The sequence below is a fragment of the Atractosteus spatula genome, chromosome 2 (assembly GCF_055471065.1).
Source record: "Atractosteus spatula isolate fAtrSpa1 chromosome 2, fAtrSpa1.hap1, whole genome shotgun sequence".
Classification (NCBI taxonomy): Eukaryota; Metazoa; Chordata; class Actinopteri; order Semionotiformes; family Lepisosteidae; genus Atractosteus; species Atractosteus spatula.
The window spans coordinates 33,366,886-33,384,323 of NC_142707.1; the positions used below are offsets into that span (position 1 = coordinate 33,366,886).

General features: G+C 37.0%; 1 protein-coding gene across 2 annotated transcripts in view; it reads right to left on the reverse strand.

The window, feature by feature from the left end:
- Positions 1-17,438, reverse strand: part of LOC148839583 (dystrobrevin beta) — a 185,431-nt gene that overhangs the window by 15,032 nt on the left and 152,961 nt on the right. Inside the window, exons 16-17 of one of the 2 annotated variants that reach the window (XM_088940092.1) lie at positions 16,799-16,895; positions 12,119-12,139 (exon numbers count right to left, since the gene is read on the reverse strand). In XM_088940092.1, the coding sequence (XP_088796218.1) occupies positions 12,119-12,139; positions 16,799-16,895 (118 nt within the window). The remainder of the gene's footprint in view (positions 1-12,118; positions 12,140-16,798; positions 16,896-17,438) is intronic. The other variant, XM_088940100.1, reaches the window with a different exon arrangement.

Consider the following 17,438-nt stretch of genomic DNA (forward strand, 5'->3'; position numbering starts at 1 on the left):
TGCATTTTACAACTCAGTCATTTCCTTGAGAATAAACATAGTGCATTAATTTAATTCTATCAGCAGAGAAACTTCAAAGATATTAAACAATTACATTTGTCATCACTGTAATTATATTTATGCAGTTCATGATTGATTTAGTAATAAAATGAAACAAAAAAAACACATGGAACATAAAACTTGAAAGCTTTTTACAAGAAACACAAAGCGATTTTTGTTCAATAATACATTTTAATAAATACACTAAATAAAAAAAAGATTGATGCAAAATAATGTGAAAACAGGCACTGGCAACATTCTGAGAGCTATAGAGAGTGGTAGTATGTTATTCAGCTTTTGGATAGGAATGATCAAAATTTCCTACATAACCAATTTTCATACTATATAATTTACTGACTAGCTGCTTTTGCTATAGAAACATATTTGTTAGACTGCTATACCAATAAGAACAATCAACTTCACCAAAATTCAGATAAATTTCAAAGAGAGGGACACTAGTCTTGTGCAGCAGGGAGAGGGATACGGGCAGTGTTGTGCAGCAGGGGAGAGGAGTAGGGGCAGTGTTGTGCAGTAAAGGAAAGGAGTATGGACAGCGTTATGCAGGAGAGGAGTATGGGCAGGGTTGTGTAGCAGGGGAGATGAGTGGTCAAAGTAGATTGTATGATTGCTTGGGAAGGAGAATGTAGTGGGCATTGCCGATTCTCATTTGTCTTCTCCTTTAATTTCCATCTGTCTGACAGTCTGAAACTGTACTGTACTTGAGTCTGAGTCTTGTTGAATTCCTGCAGCCTAGGACTCTGAAGAAACTCTCGCACGCCAGTATTAAGACTAATTCCAGCTGATTTGTGGGAGGTACAAGCATTTTTCAAATGTCACACTGATAAAAATGCAAAAATGATGCTCATGTTCACACAAACAGTAATTGACTGCAATCAATTTAAGATTTTCCTAGTCAGTCCTGTATACACATCACAGGATGTATCACATTGTGAAAGCTCATGCAATTGAAGTAAAAAGCTTCGAGGAAAAGGGCAAATTTCAAGTCTAATGATGAGACAAACTGGACCGTAGGTGAGCTCAGAAAACCTAAAATACTGCTGTGGTAGGACACAAAGTATACTTAAGGAATATAAAGGGACACTCTATTAGACTGAAAAATAGGAAGTCTAAGATAGACCTAAAGATGTTTGATTTAGCCCTTGTGAGAACTATACCTCACATTTTTGTCATAAAACAGACATAAGTGGAAAAGAATGACCTGTAGCAATCCACTCCTGACATAGTAAATGCAAAGATAAGCATTTTATGATCTCTGAAGACACAGAAATACGTAAAGTAGCAACTGATCTTTACCAGATGTTTCTGTTATTATTCATATCTAATAAATTAAAAACCTTCTATGTAATGTAGAATTGTCACACCATATGCAGCATTAAGCCAACCATCCTTCTTTACATTTTGAATTCTGGCAAATGCATATGCTATACATGAGTGCTATTAATTATCTGCAAAATCGCAACACTGCATTATTAGTTTCATAAAAATTAAATGATGAGAAGTACTTGGGAAAAAAAATCAGATACTGTATGTCCATTTTAATCACATGAGTACACAAGTGACAGTGATAAAACAAAGGTGAGGAAATTTCTTAATGGGAGAGCTACAAAAGAAAACGTATATTTGTGAACTTATAACATTTCCATTTTAATTTTGTTTTTCCAAAATTAACTCATGTATTATACTAGATATGTAAAGAAATATCAGTCAGAAGACCACGATATCTATTTGAAAAAAAGAGCTGGTCAAGATATTAGACATACAGTACATGTATATGACAGTCCATTATTGGCATTTAGCCTTGTGCTACTAACTTCACTGTTCCATCCTTTAAGGTAACAGCATGACCAAACTTGTCCAAAGACTTCTGGATGATTCAGCCAACTTCAGAATGATGGTAATCTCTTTGGTAACTCTCTTTTAGGGTAGCCATCAACCCTTCCAGAATCTGGTGCACACACTTTCTATGAGGCTCCTCTAGCTGGGTGCCGAGGTGGTTTGACATAACAGATATAAGACCTAGCCGATTTCCAAAAATGTCCATAAACTGTTGGAAGACGGTTGCCAGTTCATATTTTGGGGGACCTTTAGGTGTTTGGCCTCTGCAGAAGGCTTCCACTTATTCATTCTCTGAGATGAAACATGCAAACAGTGGCAAACTGGAGTAGGTTTCTCACAAGGCGTAAACAATTTTATATTGAAAATTTGCTTCTCCTGGTCTTTTAGTTAGCTGGTCCCATCTTCCCAAGGACCTCATAGGATCCTTGCTATCAAGTCAAACATTTTTGTTCAACAAAGTTGGAAGGAGTAACAGTACTTTTTGCCCTGGTCTTAGTTCTCTGGACCTAGCATATCAGGTTTCTGAAGATTCTGTTAAGTCATTTCTGAGTAGCTCTCAAGGTGATTGCTAATCTGAAAAATATAATCAATGACTGAATGATTTACCAATTTCTCTGGCTCTTCCCTGGACTCCTGAAGCACATTGAGTGGTCTCCTCAAAATTAATTCATACAATAGTCCAAAGAGCAAAAACCCAGTGAGCATACAATAAATAGGCAGCTGACTATCCCAGTCCTTGCCACTTTCTGACACAACCTTTTTCAGCATCTTCTTAAAGGACTGATTAAACTTCTCAACCAACATTTGTGCATGGTAGTGACTAGAGTATAAAGCCAGTAACCTATGTATTTTTTAGCAAGACAGACAAAGCTAGTGCCCTAATCTGTAACTATTGCCTGTAGTATCCCTACCTGTGAAATCACTGCATTGTTTGGCTGTGATTGTACACTGGAAACACCTTTGGATTGTGTGTCACTTATATGCTACATGAATACAACTAAAATAAAGTGATTGCCAGAACTGCTGTTTTCTAAGAGACCAGCAATATCTTTTGCAATATGTACAAACAGAATATCAACAGTGCACAGTGGTAAAGGTCTACTTTATTTTTCAATCCTTAGGAGAAATATACTGATAGGTGACATGTGACTTATAATGTTTCACCACATCTTTGTGTATTCCTGGCAAAAAAAAAACTAGCAGCTATTTGTTTATATGTTTTCACCTGTCCCAAATGCCCTGATAAAGGAACAGAATGCCACAAATGCAACATTTTCTCTCATTCACTTTGTGGTACCAGGACCTATTTAGCATCCTCACTAACACTAAACCATAAATCTTGGTCGATTATGAATTTGCATCCATCCAAAGATTTTTACTTTCCCTAATACAGTACACTAATCGGAAAAATTGAGCTAATTTTATCAGCTTTCTGTACTTCAACAAAAAGGAAATGAGCTTAGTGCAAGTTTAAAGCAGAGTTCCGAATACATTGAAAGCTAGCAGCTTTCTTTAAGTGGTTCCACGATCTGTTTCTGGTCTTCTAATTTGGCTTCATCCAGAAAAGGAGGTTGCCGTTCCTCCAAGGCCACCTAAATTTCTTTTGCTCGACCCTGTATCACAGCAACATTGACAGGCATAAATAAGAACTTAAAACTATGTTTTTAAAATGCAAAATCTATACCTGCTTCTGAGGGGAGCAGTTGGAATTCATTAAACAGAGAGTGTGAAGGGTCATCAAGGATGGAATATGCTTTACACAAGACTTGAGATACAGCAGGGGCAAAGGATCCGCACTAGTGACTTTCGGATGCAGGTTTGAGTAGGGCCTTATAGTTCTTCCTGAAATCAACTATCTTTGGTTTTAGAGACATTCAACTTCAAAATGTTTTGCTCAGACCAGCTGGCAAACTCATCAAGAAGTGTCCCATAGCCGACCTCATGTGCTTGCTGCAATCAAATAACTATAATCAATCAAAGAATCAAATAATCAAACAACAACAGAGTCGTCTGCAAATTTAATTCCGTGTTTTGAGTGGTGATAACTCTTACAATCATTTATATACAAAGAGTACTGTATATAACACGGTTTATTGTTATAAAAACAAAGAGTAAGGCAAATTACTCACATATTCTTGGGGGGAGCTGGTGGAAGAATGTCACTTTTAGACAAAGCATTATTGACTCTTACCCTCTGAGTTCTGTTTGTGTGGAAATCAGTAACTGAGCTGACAAGTTTAAGGTCGAGGCCATACCACAGTTAGACAATAGCTTGGTTGGCAGTAAATGTTGTTGAATACAATTACTGTAAATGCTGAAGAGAAATCTACAAATAGCAGCCTAGCACAAGTCTTACATTTCTAAAGATGGTGGAGGACAAGGTTAAGAAGGCATATTGTAACATCTTCCACACCCCTACCTGCCTATAAGCAAACAGAAGTGGGTCTAACTGGTCCTGTACTTTTGCCACAATCTCACTCTGTTCACAAGTTAACCAGTGAGGTGCCTTCAGGTCTACAATCATTGAGTGAACTAGAAGATTTGGTTTTTGCCACTGGGAACACAGGTGATTCTTTCTAGATCTTCAGAACCTTTTAGCTGGTTTAATGACAAATTTAAAATAAAGAAAATAAAATGCCACACAGCTATCTAGCACACCTCCTTTTCATTACTTTTAACAGAATCAGGATCTAGACTCATCCTAGCTTCAACATGACAGAACAACTTGCAAACCTTAAAATAATCAATGTTCATAGCACAATAAGTGATCCTGCCTTTAAAACATTGACTTCACTTACAAAATCATGTACAGTACATCAAACCAAAGATAAAATTGATTCAATTCATCAGCAAACTCAGTATCTGATTTTCCACCTGGTTTAATGCCCCTGCTCCCCTTCTTATACATTCCCACCACTTACTTGAAACCCTCCCATGCAGAGTTTAAATTACCTTTGCTAATTTTACCCTCAGCTTTATCCTTATACCTTAATTCAGCTAGCTTAATCTCTCTTTTAACATTCTTCGGAAGCTCCTTACATCCCCTTGGTGAAACATTTGCTTGTGAAAAGCTCTTACTTAGAATATAATTTGACAAGATTTCAGAGATATAACAGTGTTGTCACAAAAGATTATGTAACTTGTAACTGTATCTGTCAGTTCATCATGAATGTAAATGCTTAAACATATCCCAATCCCTGCTCTCATAACAATCCTGCAGTCGCTGTATAGACTCCTTGGTCTAGATGAAAACCATCCTGAGAGACTTTGCCTCTCTTCAGAACAGTTTCGTAGGTCGGAAACAAATACACCACGTTGCTGTCAGATGAACTCCGTGGAGCTTTAGCATTGGATTTGTACGCCTCCTTCATTGATCTGTAGTACAAGTCCAATACTCTATTATGCCTCGCGGGACGGGTAACATACTGATGAAAATAATTAAAATACTTTTGTAGGGTTCATTTTTTTAAAATCTCCCATGATGAAACTGTGAGCTTCGGTAAAGTTGTTTTGAAAATGCTGCATTATCTGGGCAATTCTCTCTGCCACCCTAAATGCGTTGGCTTTAAGACAGTTACAAAAATGTAAGGAAACTCTCTATGGAGGTAAAATGGAGGCAGCGAGACTGATAACATCACACACTGAGCCTTTTGATGTCAGGCTTGCAAACACTTTCTCTCATGACCACAGTGTTGCACCAGTGTTTGTTTATCTATAAACAGACACCTCCGCCATGCTACTTATTGGTCTCATAGGCATCTTGGTCCAGGCGTACAGGTGCTCCAAAGCTGTCGATTTCCAGATCGGTATCTGTATCCTGCTCTTTTAGCCATGTTTCTGCGAATGCTAAAAGAAAGGCAATTTCTATACTGAAGTGGAAATTTAGGATTGGCTCTGAGCTCCACTATTTTACTCCTGAGTGAGTATGTGTTTGCCAATAGAAGGGAGAGCTACGGTCTTTAGTTCCCGTTTCTTGAGTCTTTGGCACACCACCTTTCTTTCCTCTTTTTCTGACTAGCGTAGCTTTCTTATTATCTGTGTCAGAATCAAAATATTCATTGTACTGTCTCAGCAGGGCAGTAGAAATGTCAATAAGTGGTCAAAAATCACTCAGTGTTTGAGTACTGGCACAATATGAGAAATCCCTGACTGTATTGTCCTCTGCTAGGTTGTCCCAGTACCAGCTCTAAGAAACGTCCCCAGAAGAGCAAAAATAGTCTCGCACACATGAAGAATATCCCTAGCTACATGGTTATAAATGTAAACTTTTTATCTCGCCACACACAAACTGATCAATTACAAAAACACACCAACAGAGAAGACTACAGCTGTCTTGGCTGGAAGGCAAGCAAGCCTTTTAGAATTGACAAATCAGTCCATAAAAGTGCTGCAGTGATCCTAATATCATTACTGCTGGTTTAATATTTTTAAAATAACAATACAGAAATATTTATTTTTGTTAACAGGGATACAGTGGCTACTAAACTCCGCTTTAGTAGTTTTATCAGGCCTCTAAAGAATGCTTAACTTAAGTCTGACAGCACCGAGGCCATGGATTTCCATTGTTTCACAGGACAAATTGGATCTCACTTTTATTCTTGAGGGAAAACATGGCAAAAATGAGATGTTCAGCCTTTCACTACAACAAAAAGAAATAACGATCGAAGCAGATTTATAATCGTGCTGCGGAAAGATTTAGAATAATGTGAACGACTGGCATGTTAAGTGTTTGTGATTGAGATTGGGGAGAAGACTCGTGACACCCCGCCCACCCAGCACAAGCTAGCTGACTCACCAGCTTGTGTCCCTGCACTGATGAGTGTGGTAAATTATCTTGTTTGAAAGCCAATCAGTCCTCTCTCTGCTGTTTATCTGGAGATAAACTTTTGTTCAGTGACAGACCTCCCTGGCAGTAAGGGGCTGATGACCACCAGCCCACTTCTTCAACTGTACAAGCAGAACTGAAAGTAACTGCTCCTGATGATTATTTCCTCTGCTGAGTGCGTTTATAAGATGCAGCCATCAACAGCAGGAATCCTGGAGTTGTGAAAAAAGTCCTTTAGGAGTTTACTCTGCAGTAGGCATAACTCCACGGAAGAGTTGGTGATAAATCTCCACCAAGATGGGACAAAACAGCGTTCTGCACAATATTATAATCCGTACATTCCCATAATTCTAAAGACAAAGGCTTGTATTGTCTTTCCTGTAGAGAAATCATTTAAAATAACTAATAAATAATAATTGTGCATTACAATTTGCAGAAAGATGTTATGTTTAAGTTTCTACTACACAGAGGATGTGTCAACTTCTTTTCAAACAGAGATTCGCTGAAACATTCAATTTGACCAGGGGTTCCTCAACTTTTGTATTTCTTTTGGCTCCAGTGAGTATTAACAGGCAAAACAGATGTAGCTTCTTTACTACTTTCTTGACAAACATAAATGCGACAATAAAATCCCAATTTCCAAGGGGAAAATCTTTTGCCATAATACATTTAAAACAAGATAGTAGTCCAAAGTATTTTATAGCAGAAAATTTGTCATTTTCAGAGATCCCCTATGAAATTGAAAAAAATGAATTCCCTATGAAAAAAAAATTAAACCAGATGGTATTCAGCATTGTCGGGGACACATTTCTTACCATATGTAATTTCTCAACTGTTCACATACAGGTATCATACTGTAACAGACTGGATATACAAATTAACTCTAAGCATCAGACATTTTTTTTGTAATATTGACAGATTGAGAATAGTGCCATAGATGAATGGGATTCATTGAAAGAACAGATCTGTAAAGGATAAAGGATGTTGTATGAAAGCTAAAATGTATTTTGAGCACTTCAAAGGCATTGAGTTTCAGATTCATAACTGGACATAGGATTTTCTTCTCTCTTTTCACTCATTTGGGTTTAAAACTGCAACTGAATCTAGGGGACGACTAAAGAAATCAATAAAACACTGCTATGGTTTTTACAGTACTTCCTGACATAACAAGACAACAGGCTTACCATTCCACGTTACAAAACTACACTAGAGAGCAAACCATCTATTTCAACTTGAATATCATTTTTCATTGTGATACAAAAGCCTGTGAAATGGCCAATGAACATGAACAAGGTCACAAAAGGACAAAGAAACTTCAGTTATTTTATCTTAAAGTCTTTGTACAGATGCAGACTGTGCCTCTCATCAGAAATGTAATGGCAGTTTTCTTTGTGGATTTGACAAATGTGCTAGCAAAGCTTCAGAGTAATATTTTGCTAGAAATACAAAAAAAACAACCCCACTGAATCCATTAAAAGCAAAAGAAGATATGTTTCAGCTGTCTAAGAAAAATACATCATTTATGGTAATTTGTCTTCAAAAGGAAAGCATATTAAGATTTCAAGGCTCAAAACACAACTCAGTTGCACACAGCTGACATCCAAATGTACAGAATGCCTATTTTAATGATTTGCACACATCTTTGCTTGAAAGCATATTGAAATTTAAAAGGATAAGAACACCATTAGGCTTGTTTGCAAAAAAAAAGCTAATAGCTTTGTCTTTTTTCTGGCATTAACTAATGCTGCTAAAACTGTAACTCAGCAACAGACTGAAAGGGGCACTTTGTCCATATGATCATCTGTCCTGGGCACATGGCAGCCTGCCACATAGCAGATGGCCACTGGGCATAATTAGCCTCATTTTACAGTGGTTTGTTTGCTAAGATAAAATGAACTGGGATCAATGCGATAGTGAAATCCATAGGTTTCAGCCTCATTTTTAGGATCCAGGTGCCGAGCTTTTGTATTTATATCACATATTCCTTAATTAGTTGTTTGAGCTTCATGTCAAATGTGAATCATACCTCCTTGTACTCAGGTGCATCACTGAGAACAGATCACATAAGACACCTTACAAACAAAAGGAAACTTTTTAGTCCATCTTGGCCTTTTGGTCTAAGGTCCTCATCAAATTGCGTCCTGCATGTCCCCAGTGAATTTGGATTCCTAGATTTCCAAACACTTCCTCTGTGCAAAGTCATACCTTCTTACATTCTGCATTACACACTCTTTAAGTTCAATTTGCTTCTAGTCCTTGGAACCTTATTCATTTGTTGGCCCTGAAGATATTGTTTTTGTTAACAAATAACTAACCAGTAACCAATTCTAGCAATGTTTGAATTACACTGATTGCTTTTACATTTCTTTTCAGAACAGGAATATCTTCTGTAGATTTGTGCCCAAACCAAACTGTCTGACAATTGCTTTTGGATTTTGAATATGTACGCTTTATAGTGAAACAAAGTGAAATACTATTAAAAAGGCAGAGGACATAGTTGAACACCATAGAGATCTCTCGCTTTCCATTGAAAGATTATGATATGTGATGCAATTTAGGAAAATACTGAAGACACACTTGAAAACAGAACAACAGATTACAAGCCTGTGGTTGGGACCACAGAAAAAACGATTGATTTGTAACCCTGGTCAGTTGCATTTTCTGTAATCAAGAAAAGGATGTAAAGGCTGAACTGTGTTTTCATCTAAAATCTGATAAAAAAAACATTCAGTATAATAACTAACCACAAGCCATTTGAGTGAAAAAAAGAGTGTTAGCGCTAGCAATGTTTGTTTTGAGATGCATTCAAAAGCACTATTTAGATGTATTCCTTTCTGGTGTTCATAATGCCAGATTTGTCTACAAATTCTACAGCCATGAGTAACTGGTCTCTCTAAATTGTCCCTCTGTGTTTGTCTGTATGTGACGAATGTGCCCTGCAAGGGACTGGCGTTCTGTCTTGCGTGTGGTCCAACTTTGTGCCTTATGATTCCAGGACGGATTCCAGGACGGACTCCAGGCTACCATGACCCTTAACCAGGAATAACCTGATAATGGATGGATAACTGGCTTTCTTGAGTTAGTGTTCTACAAGCTCTTTGAAATTGATGGAATATTTTCATCAAGACTCTGCTATGTTGCTATACCTATTCGTCCATTTTCTAACCACTTTGTCTAATTCAGAATTGAGGGGAAGGCCGCAGACTATCTCATCAAGTAACAGGTGCAAGACAGGGTACACACTGGATGGGATGCCTGTCCAACAAACAGAAACATGCACACACTAACTATAGGGGCATTTTTCCCAGCATCCAATTAACCTACCAGTATGTCTTTGAGCTTGGGAGGAAACTAGTACTAACTGAAGGAAACCCATGCAAACATGGGGAGAACTTACAAACCCCACATAGATAGTACCCCAGGAACTGAACACAGCGCCCCAACACTGCATGGCAGTAATTCTAAGCAAGGCCCTTAGTTGCTATATGGGAGGGAGACATGTGGGTAGAAGACTGACAAGGCCTCTAAGTAGTTTCAGGATACAGGTCTCTCTTATTAACAGGTGTTTTAGATTTGCACAGGAGAAAAAACAAAAATAAGACTGAGGTTTAAGGTTGCATTTGAATGTTTAAGTTCAGTTACTCTCCTTTGAGAGACGTTGGCTTATTGGAGGTGCGTGCTAGGGTTAAGGGTGCTAACTTTCTTGAGTTAATACCCAGGCAGACAGATCTCCTGCAAGACTCCGAACTACTTTTCCACGCAAGGGCTGGAGCACTACAGGTACAGATAATAACTGTGTTATTTTGGTTCTACATAGTAATCATTGATGGTAAATTGAAACCAGGTTCCCTGTTTTTCCTGGCACAGAACTCGACTTTGCACAGATGTGAATTAACTTTCTCAACATTTTCTGTTTGCTAATCCCACCCCCGCTGTGAGCTGTGAAACAGTTATTTTAAAAACTTGTCTGTTACTAAAAATTAGCTTCCAGCACACTTTCATTGCAGCTAAAAAAGGGAAAACAAATCAAAGGTACTTGTTTAGTTTTGTACCCATACATAAAATATTTTTCAGGAAATATATATTAATCTGTGGTATGTAGTGGCTCCAATAATCATTTGCACACCAGACATAAATCTGCTTATAAGTACACAGACTCAATATCCTTCTTTTTAAATACCTCCCTATTTGTCTGTTCTATTGTTTTTTTCATCCCATGCATTAATTTTCTAGTAATAAAGTCCTTGTATAAATAAATACAATATTTATTGTACATATTGTATTGCATTTATACATGCAAGAAATCATGAAGGATTCAAAATGGAAAAATGAAACAAAGGGACATAGCTAAAGCTGAGAACAGAAAAAAACCTCTTTACATAGAGAGTGGTAGGAATATAACAAGAAATCCAGCCACTTGCTTGAAACCATGGTTTCATTCAAAATCTAATGGACATCTCTTGTTTATAACCTTTCTTATATTCTTACAGTTCAAACTATTTTGTTAAATCTTGTTCTAATTACCCTGCTATCCATCTTACATTTCAACTTGCTTAGGAGCCTCACGCGATTCATAATTAAGTTATAGTACTGGCTTATCTGCCAGAGCTTATGCTTCCACAGTGTCACATTTCAGTTTAGGCTTCAACTGCTATCTTTTTTTTTCTTTTTTTCAATTAAGAAAAATGTGCTCAGAGTTTAAGATACACAATGCACTGCAGAGTATTTTCATCTGAGTGCTTTGGGATTTATGTGAAATGGTCCTTTATATTACAGGATTATCTATTTGCTGTTCAGGTACTTTAAATAACTGCTTCAGGCCTTAGAGCAGTTTGTAATTGATTGAATTAGAATTGTAGGGCATGAATGAAACAAAAGATCTTGCCTGAAAATAATGACTCCATTTACTGTAGTTAGAATGATATTTTTCATTTTTTGCCATTTTGTTTAATAGTACAGTACAGTATATACTGTAAATTAAGCTGGCTAATGTAAAGCAAGCCTTGTAAAATTAGAAATAACAGACATAAGCAAATGTCAAAAAAAGACATGCATGAAGTGAATGGCTATTATACATCTTTAATGTCAGTACATTTAAAAGTAAAGATGCCACAAAATTGCTGGAGCTACTCACAATATCGCTTGCGTTAGACAACTCTTCTTTTAATGTTAGACCAATTTGAGAAAATCTCAAAGTAATAACTACAGCCCCACTTTCAAATTCCAATTAAATCTTTTTTACATGCAAAATGACATTACATACGATGCTCTAGGAGAAAAAAAAACCTGAAAACTAAGCAAAATGTTTACAGCCATTCAAATGAGTCATTCCAAGTGTTTAGGACATGCAGTTTGCTGGTTAAGCAATTACAGTACACACTTAAAGGATAAACTTACTGCCTGTTTTTGTTCTTCATCCTATCAGTCAGCAGTCAAAGGAGGCAACAAGAGAAACATGAAAATTTGGTAAGAGTAATGAAAGGCCAACGTAAACAACAGGAGAGGAAAATACAATAAACAGAGAACCAACCTACAGTAGCAACAAGTACAGTAGTCTCCAAATTTATTGATATTCTTGATGAACTGGAAGTCAAAGTTGATCTAACAGAAAACGCAGGGTGTATATCATGTGACTTAAACGTGTAATTTAAATGTGATGAAATGTACAGTATGACAAGAAGTACTACATATATGGACAGTAACACTAAAAAAACAAATCACATATATTTCTAATTACACAATGTTCAGCTTTATAGAAGCTTCTTGAAGTCACGAGGTATGGACACAGAAGCATAAAATTCAGAATCACGTCATTGCAGGGAACGCAGGAGTTCGATCTAAGGCTAATAACTCTACTAATTATTGCTAATGACAGCTATAAAAATCTTGAAAACAGTGACTTTTCGACTGGGGTGTCAATAACCAAGAAATTCAAGGCTAATGGGGTGGTTGCTACTCCACCAGGAAGAGTTGCCTAAATCAGAAAAGTGATTTGGGAGGATAACTTGTATCACATGAGCAACAACTGGGAATCATCAGAAAACTCTGGCATCATTGAAGGTACAATGTCAGCAAGAGTAAGCCACCATTCATGGCTGATCTCCTGAAACTGGGGTCTGTAGCTGAGTTCCAAGACAGTTTGCGAAACCAAAAATAATGGCTTCCCAAATCGAGTTGGATCACATGATGTAGCTGCATGAAACACAAACTGAGTTTCTGGACGATCTCATCAGAAGAATGATTAAGCACAGAAAGGTGAAGCTCATGATTAAAAAAAGATGCCATTTATTTTGCTATTCAGGTACTTTAAATAACTGCTTCAGGCCTTCGAGTAGTTTGTAATTGATTGAATTAGAATTGAAGGACATGAATGAAACAAAAGATCTTGCCTAAAAATAATGATTCCATTTACTGTATATATATATACTTATATACTGTATATATATATTTATATACTGTAAATTAAGCTGGCTAATGTAAAGCAAGCCTTGTAAAATTAGAAATAACAGACAAAAGCAAATGGCAAAAAAAGACATGCATGAAGTGAACGAGTTGGATCACATGATGTAGCTGCATGAAACACAAACTGAGTTTCTGGACGATCTCATCAGAAGAATGATTAAGCACAGAAAGTTGAAGCTCATGATTAAAAAAATATGCCATTTATTGTATATGATGCTTTATGCCCCCAAAGTTCTTTACCAGGGGAAAGGAAACTACTTCCAGTTTCTGAACTATAGCATCCACCTGGGTGATGGGTGTCACTAGGCAGTGAGCAATTGCTTCACCAACTGAATTAAATGGAAGCAGGCAGCTCAAATGCCATTTAGCCAGTGTACTGGGGTTAAAACCCCTAATCTTACAAATAATGCCATGGCATCTTTTATGACCAGGTCAGGGTCTTGGTTTAATATCTGACCCGAAGATCACCACCTCACACAACACAGTGCCGCTGGGCACCATACTGGGGGCAAAGGTTTTTGGAAATTCCAGTCCAGAAGGAAGAGTGCCACCTACTGGTCCACCACCACCACCACTAACTGCAACAACCTGGTTTTCATGAGAGGTCTCCCATCCCAGTACTGACCAGGCCCAGGCTTGCCTTAGCTTCTGAGATCTGTCGAGATCAGGACAGAAGGTGGTAATGCTGCTGTCAACTTGGACATTGCAATAGGGTATTAATATAAGCCATGCATGAAACTCAACAACCAAAAGTTTAAGAGCCCAAAAGTTCAAGAAAACTCATAAAAATGAGCTATCTCTATCTCTGTCCTGTCTCTCCTGATTAGCTATCACAGTCTCTAGTAGCACATTTACAGCATGAACTGTGGAAAGCAGATCAGAAGTGCAGGTTGGGCAACCTTGAGGGTTCTAAAAGCCAAAAGGGGGTCAACAAAATAGTGATTGCAAGGGTATGAATACATCTGAACATCTTGAGTATAAAAATATATGTAACTATTTTTGACAGTGTTAAAATACACATTCTATGCATACTGTACATAGAAGATTGAAACTCCTAAGAGCCTTAAGCTTTTTCTATCAAAAATTACTGAGTGTAAATTTGAACACATTTGGAGACTCCTGTAGGTGTTAAAAATCTCACAGAGATGCATATAAACAAGAAATACAGGAACACAGAAAACACATTTTCAATAAAATCTTTTAATGAGTCAGTGATTATGCACAGACTTTAAAAAAATATCCCACCGGGTATTTGGCTTTCGAGAGGAAAATAATGCCCTCTAGTGCCACAAACAGCACACTGCAACCAAAAATAGTACTTTCAATTATAGATGTATGGCTACAATCCACAGATCTCCAAGACAGTTCTGCTTCTAAATACTCAGATCATGTGTTTTTTTAATTCTAATTTTGCTTTCAACAATCTTCTTTTGGATCTCGTGAAAAAATATATACAGTTTTCCTATAGTATGTGTACTGTATGATGTTTACAATGACATACATGAGATCCCAGGACAAATGATTTTCAGCTGACTGCTCAGCTATTTAACAGTAATTTGAAGGCAAGGCAATTCTACAGTATGATGTGTGTTCTCTGAGTGAAGAAATCGAACTCGTCTGGGACATTTCTGGGAAATTTCTTATGGTGATGAAGTTAAACAAGAGAACACTGACATTTTACTGAAAGGAATGCCACACTACTTTGTAATCTCACAACAGCTCAAAGTTGATTCAAACTGAGCTTTCTAAGACATATTATCAACAGAGGATGTGGCCTTAAATGTACTGTGTTATATCTGTATAATGTTGACTTATTTTCTTCCTATTACTTATTAGGAAAGCTCTGCTTTCCTGTCTTCAAAGAAGAAATAACTGATTTATAATAATGTCCGGGGCTCACTTTGTGTGTGTGCTTTTCACAGGTAGCTGTACAGCTTCTAGTTAGGCGCACAGCATTCCACCATACTGCAGTGAAACAGAACGAACAGTGAACATATGAAAGATGGAAAAATGATGAAGCTCCTAAATAAACAAAACATAATGCAATGCTATTGAAAATGAAATCCAGGCTTTAAAATAGGATAACCAAGGTTTCTGGTTGCTAATATTTATTACCAAATACCAAAATCCATGCAAATACCAACTCCATGCAAAAAGCTCTAAGTGCTTTCTTTCCGAAATGAACCAGCTTTCACTGGTTTAAACATCTCAACATGATGATGGCACCATTTTAGTAATAATTTTTCAACCTCACTCATTTTATCACACAGTTTGCCTTCATCTCACAATATAATTCACAGCATGATTTCATTAAATTATTTCTCTTCCATTTGTCAGGTTTTGTTTGGCAAGTGTCACATGTGTCTGAAACACTGGACAGACACAAAAGCTTCTGTGCAGAGAGAGACAGTGTAAGCCCTACTCCTGCAGCACTCTGTTTACAGGAAGTGTGTGCATGATCACTGCACTCTGTGGTCACTTTATATTTACAATAAAAAGTACAAATCGTGTTTATTTATTCTAATAAACAATGAATGCTGAAAGCAATTCAAAATATCTATTGTAACCTTCAATACTGTATATGAAACACAATGGTTTTCTATGAAACAAAGAAGCACAGAACTCGTTTCATATGGTATTTTTAATACCGCATGCATTTTCTAGAAGAATAGTTCCCAAATGTACAAAGAAAGGAGTAAAATTGATTTAGGTTAATCTTAGATGATGACTATATTTTTTATTGATATTAAGCAAAAAAGAACAAAGCAATCTTGACTGTTTAAGAGTCAGACCCCTTCAGTGCACCAGCATCACATATGGGGTTCCCATTGTAAGTCAACCCCAATATACTGTACATTTCCTTACACTAAGGTTACCGAGATATTGGAGATACAACATAGAACCTCTCCATACTTGAGCATGTTGTTTTCAACTTAGTGGCTTTTGTTCAGAAAAAGTCTTGTATCTTGAATTTTGCGTAGCTGGTGGTGAATGTGACTATTGTCATTTTTTACCTCTGCATCTAAATAAACATGAGTTACATAATTAGCGCAGTAACATTAACAATCAATCAGTCATCACTTCTCAAGGAAAGATCATATAAATGAGTGCTTAAACTCAGATAAAAATATCACTATGTTAAGCGAAAATGATAAGATAATAAAATGAGTGATAAGTTAGCATATCAAAGGTTTAAAAATGTTAGATGTATCCACAATAATATATTGTAAAACACACACTTAGTGTTACGGTGCCCTACCCTACTTTATTCCATTGACTCTTATGGGAAAACCCCATCACATGGCCAATGCATATACTGTAGGCATAGTTTATGCCCTTACAGTCCCTGTAACCCTGTAATCTCCCTGTTATCAAAGTATGTTGATTTGCTATAAGTGACAACTTTCTGATCCCTAAACCTGATGTATAACTGGGATTATATATTTATAGTTATAGTTAAATTGTTAGTAATATTTTACTTTTTCAGCCATTCTGGTTTTGCATATAATTTAATAAATTATGTGAGTCAGACAACAAGAGAAGACCGCCCTGCTTAAAATGCTCAAAGAGCTGATGGTTGAGACACAAACAGGGCCTGAATGCAATATGTCCTACCTTCAGCAGCTTCATTAATCCCTCCAGCTGCACCATCAGCTCTCTCCTGCTCTCCTGCAAAGCCGACATCCTCTGTTCCAGCTCATCTTTCCTCTGCCTGTCCAAGAAACACAGAAATGGAGACACTGTGACGTTTTTTGAGCTACTGAGTATCCAAGAGAAGAAACCAGTATAAACCATTCTATTCTAACCTGATCTTCCTAGGTTCAAAAACAGACTTGTATACTTCCTGGCAATGAAAAACAGCACATGTGGTATAAAGCCATTATACCTTTTTACAGGAGGTGAAAACATCCCAGGTGCATTGCAAAACACTCATTACTCTTGTCTATGAAAAAGCTGGAAAAAACGTTGAAAAGGTGCTTAGATCTCTGTAGGAAGCCTTTTTTTGTATATACTGCAGGGCCCTTATTTTTCTACTGAGAAAAGCACTTTATGGAAATATGAAATAAGTTGTCAAAATATGAAATATGTTTGTCTCTTTATCTTGAATGTACTGAAATTATATTTTATTATATTCCTCCCAGAACATGAACAACATTCATATAAGATTCTCTTTCATACAAAGAGGGACACTGTCAGTACCTGGTTAAACAAAGTGCATGGCTTAAAGTGTTGCCTTTACTCATCTAGTAATTAT